This window comes from Cebus imitator, unplaced genomic scaffold (assembly GCF_001604975.1).
Source record: "Cebus imitator isolate Cc_AM_T3 unplaced genomic scaffold, Cebus_imitator-1.0 Scaffold68, whole genome shotgun sequence".
Classification (NCBI taxonomy): Eukaryota; Metazoa; Chordata; class Mammalia; order Primates; family Cebidae; genus Cebus; species Cebus imitator.
Window position 1 is genome coordinate 9,376,424 of NW_016107383.1, and position 6,682 is coordinate 9,383,105.

The 6,682-nt window shown below is 47.9% G+C and overlaps 1 protein-coding gene across 1 annotated transcript in view; it reads left to right on the forward strand.

Moving 5' to 3' along the window:
* Positions 1-366: 366 nt before the first annotated feature.
* The window catches only part of NTAQ1 (N-terminal glutamine amidase 1), a 25,940-nt gene continuing 19,624 nt past the window's right edge, over positions 367-6,682 (forward strand). The window contains exon 1 of the mRNA XM_017530733.2: positions 367-635. Within this exon, the coding sequence (XP_017386222.1) occupies positions 553-635 (83 nt within the window). The 5' untranslated portion in view covers positions 367-552. The remainder of the gene's footprint in view (positions 636-6,682) is intronic.

Consider the following 6,682-nt stretch of genomic DNA (forward strand, 5'->3'; position numbering starts at 1 on the left):
TCTCCGGGGAAACTCAGCGAAGCGCCATTCAGGGCCCAACTCAAGCCCAAGCCTATCTCCTCCCCAGGCCGCCGCGGGAGACCCCACTTCTCCCAAACCTCACCGGGGCCCCGCCTCTGACTCCGCCCACCAGTCCACGCGCCCCCGCCCCGCCCCAACCCAGGCTCCACCCACCATCCGGGCTCCGCCTACCCGGAACCACGCTGTCGTCCTCGTCCGGGGCTCCGTCCACTGGAACTCGCGCCACTCACCCCACCCCCGACCCGCCCACTTCGCTTGGGCTCCACCCTCCCAGGAAGCTGCGCCGCTCGCCCCGAGCTCCGCCCACTTCGTCCGGGGATTCCCGCGCCGGGAACTCAGGCTGCTAGCCCCGCCCAGGCCACGCCCCACCGCGCTCTTGGCCCCGCCACCCAGAAACTGCCCCGGCCGCCGCACGCTCCGCCCATCCCGCCCTGGGAACGCGTGCGGGCCGCTACACTGCAGCCGCTTCCTTTGCTACGTCAGGTCCAGTCGGTCTTCCTGCGGCCGGGGCCCTGGCTGAGCTAGCCGGCCATGGAGGGTAATGGCCCCGCTGCCGCCCAGTACCAGCCGGCCAGCCCCCCGCGGGACGCCTGTGTCTACAGCAGCTGCTACTGGTGAGGAGGCGCGGGCGCAGTCTCCTGGTCTCCCTGGCTCCTGGGCCGCGAGTCGCAACCGTGGCTCTTCTCTTCCCGGCCCCTTCTCGGGGACGCTCCCGGCGTCGACCGGCGGGTTCTACAGTTTCTGCGGGAGGAGGGAGCGGGAATGGCAGCTCTCGTCTTTTGAGTAGAGCGTGGGCTATTGGATGGGGTTGGGAATTCGTCCGGAATCATAGGGTCGGTAGTGCATTTCCTGTACTTGGTGCTGGTCGGTTGGATTTGCTCTGCAGATCTCTGCTTGGGGGCGAGGAAGAGTGGAGCTCTGAAAACCTTTGAAAGTTACTCTGCTGAAGCTTGTGGGGTTTCGGACTGAGGTGAAGGCTATTTTAATTTTGGAAGAGAATGGAGACACAGAGAGTTTGGTGTAACTTGCCAAGGTCACCCAGCTAATAGCCAGAAATCCAGTTCAGGCTCCCTGACGCCAGAAACCATGATCTTAACCATGTCGTCATTATAATAATGGTTACATTTACACAGCACTTGCTTTAGGCCACGCATTGTTCTGGGTAGTTTGGGTAACATAAATCACTGAGCATCAGGGTCACTCTAAGAGGTAGGTATTGTTATCCTCATTTTAAAGATGCACTGAAGCACAGAGGGCTGCAAGTAATTTGCGCAGGGCCACATAGCTTGTGAATGAAGGAGTGGGAATTTACGGGCAGAGTCTGGCCCTGGAGTCCACGCATTGCATCACTGTCGTAGGCCACCTCTGCAGCTGAAGCACCACCCCTGCCTTGGTCCTTTTTCATTCCCATACCTGCTCTTTTCTGAGTAATGGCTTCTTCCCCAGCTTCCAGTCCTTGCACAGGAAACCTCAGGGCTCTCTCAAATTACTCCTCCCCCTTCTGCTGCTCACTAAACCAATGCCACCAAGAGCTTAACAGATTGTTTGGCTCTGATTGCATGTCAGGCTCAGTGCCAGGTGCTTCCACCGATGTCCAGGAGGTAACTTCTTTTATTATCGTTGTCTTCATTTAACTAGTAAAAGCCTGAGTCACAGAGAGGCTGTTGTGTGCCCCCAGATCACACGTCTAGCAAGTGGTGGTGCTGAAACTGGAACCTCTTTGTGATTCTGAAGTTCACGCGTCTTAACTACGGCACTGTTTTTCTGTCCTTCCTCTCTTCTAAATCCTGTTAGTTCTCCTCCCTAATGTCCATTCATTGTTTTATTCATTCTTTCAATAAATGTTTATTAGGCACTTGGCATATGTGGCACACTTCTGGACACTGGGAATATAGCAGTGAACAAAATCGACAAATTCCCTCATGAAATTTTTGTTTCTTATATTTGGATGAGAGAAAAGCAGACATGGCCAGGTGTGGTGGCTTACGCTTGTAATCCCAGCACTTTGGGAGGCGGAGGTGGGTGGATCACTTGAGGCCAGGAGTTTGAGACCAGCCTGGCCAATAAGCAAAAACCCTGCCTCTACTAAAAATACAAAAATTAGCTGCGCAGGGTGGTGGGTACCTGTAATCCCAGCTACTTGTGAGGCGGAAGCAGGAGAATTGCTTGAACCCAGGAGGTGGAGGTTCCAGTGAGCCAGTGCCACTGCCTTCCATCCAGGACAGCAGAGCGAGACTCCATCTCAAAACTAAACAAGAAAACAACAAAAATGAGTAAGCCATGCTTGGGTGGTGTTAAGTGCTGTGAGAAAAATAAGATAAAGGATGGTGACTTATTTTCTATTAGGCTGTTTTGAGAAGACATTGTTGATCAGGTGATAACTTGAACAGAGATCTGAAGAAAGAGGGTGGGAGCTTTGCAACTTTTGAAGGATGGTTATTTAAGCAGGGAGGATAGCAGGTACAAAGGCTCTGAGAAGGAATCATGCTGTGAGTATGACAGGAACAGCGAGGAGGTTGGTGCAATTGGAGTATTGAAGTAAAGCAGTCTTGTAGAAGAGCGGTAAGAGATGACCACTCTACCACAGGGTTTCTCAGCCTTGGCTCTAGTGACATTTTGAGCATAAAAATTCTTTGCTGTGGGGGCTGTCCTATGTATTGCAGGATGTGTAGCAACATCCTTGGCCCCTACCCACTAGATGCTGTTACCACCCCAGCCCTAGATGTGACAACTGAAGATGTCTCCAGACATTGCTAAGTGTCCTGTAGAGGTTGGGGGGCAAAATCACCTCTTGCTGAGACCCAGTGCTCTAACCTGTCTGAACACATCAGGTAGGACACCACACTACTTTGACTCCTGCAGCTTTGTGTGTGTGTGTGTGTGCGTGTGTGTTTTAAGACAGAGTCTCAGTCTATTGCCCATGCTGGAGTGCAGTGGCGCAACCTTGGCTCATTGCAACCTCCGCCTCCCCAGGTCAAGCCATTTTTCTGCCTCAGCCTCCCCAGTAGCTGGAACTACAGGCGCCCACCACCACGCCCAGCGAATTTTTGTATTTTTAGTAGAGACGGGGTTCCACCATGTTGGCCGGGCTGGTCTTGAGCTCCCAACCTCAGGTGATGCACCCATCCAAAGTGCTGTGTTTACAGGTGTGGGCCACGGTGCCCGGCCGTCCTGCAGGTTTTTTAACTTGAAATGAATGCCTCCTGTTTACTTCTGGGTCGATATGCCTTTCTTGTGCTTGGTGCCTGTTGGTTGGATTTGCTCTGCAGATCTCTGCTTGGGAGAGAGGAAGAGTGGAGCTCTGAAAACCTTTGGAAGTTGCTCTGCTGAAACTTGTGGGGTTTCAGACTGAGGTGAAGGTTATTTTAATTTTGGAAGAGAATGGAGACACAGAGAGTTTGGTGTAACTTGCCAAAGTCACCAAGCTGATAGCGCCAGAAATCCAGTTCAGGCTCTCTGACACCAGAAACCATGATCTTAACCATGTTGTCATTATAGTAATGGTTACATTTACACAGCACTTGCAATAGGCCACGTGTTGTTCTGGGTAGTTTGGGTAACATAAACCACTGAGCATCTCAGATGTTACTTACGCTTCAAAACCCTGCTTAATGATAGTGGCAGCCGGTATTTGTGTGGGACTCTGTGGTTGGCAGAGCAATTCTGATTCTGACTTGTTTTGTGTTTTTCAAACAATTGTGGAGTACCTGCTTTGTGCCAGGGATCCTCCCTGTCTGCATGCATCTCTGACCTCAGCCCATCACGGGGAACTCCTGCAGAGTCCCAGTCTTTCTGCTGCCAAGACGATCAGTTGACAGCTTGGGGCAAATCCACAGCTCTTTCTTTCTTTTTTTTTTGAGTCGCTTATGCTTTTGTTTAGAGTCTAAAGAACATTTCCAATATTATCCAATCACATATTTTGTTTGAGTTTTGATGTAATGAAAATCTGTTTTTCCCTTTCAACTTTTATTTTGGATTTGGGGTTACATGTGCAGATTTGTTACATGGGTAAAGTCTATGTCTTGGGGGTTTGGTGTAGAAATTATTTTGTCACCCAGGTAGTGAGCACACTATCAGATCATTTCTTGACCCTTATCCTCCTGTCACCCCCCACCCTCAAGTAGGCCGCGTGTCTACTGTTTCCTTCTTTGTGTCTATGTGTACTCAATGTTTAGCTCACACTTATAGGCAAGAACATTCAGTGTTTGGTTTTGTGTTCTTGTGTTAATTCACTTGGGATCTTGGCCTCCAGCTCCATCCATGTTGCTGCAAATGACATGATTTTACTCTTTGTCATTGCTGTGTAGTATTCCATAGTGATGATCTATACCACATTTTCTGGATGCAGTTCACCATTGATAGGCACCTAGGTTGATTCTGTATCTTTTCTATAGTGAATAGTACTGTGATGAACATAATGTGTGGATGTGCCTTTATGGTAGAAGGACTTATATTCCTTTCCGTATATACCCAGTAATGGGATTGCTAGGTCGCGTGGTGGTTCTGTTTCAGGTTCTTCGAAAAATCTCCAAACTGCTTTCCACAGTGGCTGAACTAATTTCCATTCCCACCAGTATTTAAGCATTCCCTTTTCTCTACCACCTTGCCCGTGTCTGTTATTTTTTGACTTTTTTTTTTTTTTTTTTTTTTAGGCAGTGTCTCACTCTGTCACCTAGGCTTGCAGTGTAGTGGCATGATCATAGCTCACTGCAGCCTCAACTTCCTGGGCTTAAGTGATCCTCTCACCTAAGCCTCCTGAGCAGCTGGGAGGACAGGTGTGCATCACCACTTTTTTGACTTCTTAAATTATTTTTATTTTTTCGTTCATTTTTATTAATTCTTTTTTTGAGACAGAATCTCACTTTGTCGCCCAGGCTGGAGGGCAGTGGTGCGATCATGGCTCACTGCAGCCTGGTCTCAATCAATCCTCCCACCTCAGTCTCCTGAGTAACTGGGGCTATAGGTATGCACCACCATGCCCAGCTAATTTTTATATTTTTTTATAGAGATGGGGTTGTGCCATGTTGCCCAGGCTGGTCTTGAACTCTTGGGCTTAAGCAATCTTCCTGCCTTGGCCTCCTGAACTGTTGGGAATACAGGTGTGAGCTACTGTGCCTGGCCTGACTTTATTAAATTGTCATTCTGACTGGAGTGAGATGGTGTCTCACTGTGGTTTTCATTTGCATTTCTCTAATAATGACTAGTGTTGTTGAGCATTTCTTCATATGCTTCTTGTTGACTGTGTATATCTGTTTTTACTTTTTTTTTTTTTTTTAGACCGAGTCTCACTCTGTTGCCCAGGTTGGAGTGCAGTGACTCAATCTCGGCTCACTGTAATCTCTGCCTCCCAGGTTCAATTGATTCTCCCAGCTGACCCTCTGGAGTAGCTGGGATTATAGGCATGTGCCGTCACGCCCAGCCAAGTTTTGTATTTTGAGTAGAGACGATGTTTCATCATGTTGGCCAGGCTGGTCTTGAACTCCTTACCTCAAGTGATCTGTGTGCCTTGGCCTCCCAAAGTGCGATTGTAGGCATGAGCCACTGCTCTCGTCTGTATGTCTGCTTTTCAGAAGTATCTGTTCATGTTCTTTGCCTATTTTTAGTGGGTTGTTTTTTGCTTTTTGATTTAAGTTCCTTACAGATTCTGGATAGACTTTATCAGATGCATAATTTGCAAATATCTTCTTGCATTCTGTAGGTAGTCTGTTTTGGTTTTTGTTTTTCTGAGACAGGGTCTCATGCTGTCACCCAGGCTAGAGTGCAGTGGCACTACGACAGCTCACTGCAGCCTTGACCTCCCAGGCTCAAGTAATCCTCTCACTTCAGCCTCCCAAATAACTGACACCAGAGGTGTGCACCACCATGCCTGGTTAATTTTTAAAATTTTTGTAGAGACGGGGTCTCACTATTTTTGTAAGACAGGCTCGTCTTGAACTCTTGGGCTCAAGTAGTCTTCCTGCCTTGGCTTCCCAAAGTGCTAGGAGTACAAGCGTGGGTCTCACAGCACCTGGCTATAGGTTGTCTGTTTACTCCATTGATAGTTTGTTTTGCTGTGCAGAGCTCTTTATTTTAATTAGGTCTCACTTTTCAATTTTTGTTTTTGTTGCAATTGCTTTTGGAGTCTTCATCATGAAATCTTTGCCAGGGCCTATGTCTGAAGAGTGGTATTTCTTAGGTTTTCTTCTAGGGTTTTTATAGTTTTAGGTATTACATTTAGATCTTTAATCCATCTTGAATTGATTTTTGTAAATGGTGAAAGGAAGGGGTCAAGTTTCAGTCTTCGGCATATGGCTAGCCAGCTATCCCAGCATCACTTGTTGAATAGGGAATCTTTTTCCATTGCTTGTTATTGTTGACTTTGTTGAAGATCAGGTGGTTGTAAATGTGTGGCTTTATTTCTGGGTTCTCTAACCTGTTCCATTGGTCTGTGTGTCTGTTTCTGTACCAGTACCATGCTGTTTTGGTTATTGTAGCCTTCTAGTATAATTTGAAGTTGGGTAGTGTGATGCCTCTGGCTTTGTCCTTTTTGCTTAGGATTGCTTTGGCTGTTTGGGCTTTTTTTTGGTTACATATTAATTTTACAATAGTTTCTTCTAATTCTTCCACAGCTCTTCCTTCCTTCCTTCCTTCCTTCCTTCCTTCCTTCCTTCCTTCCTTCCTT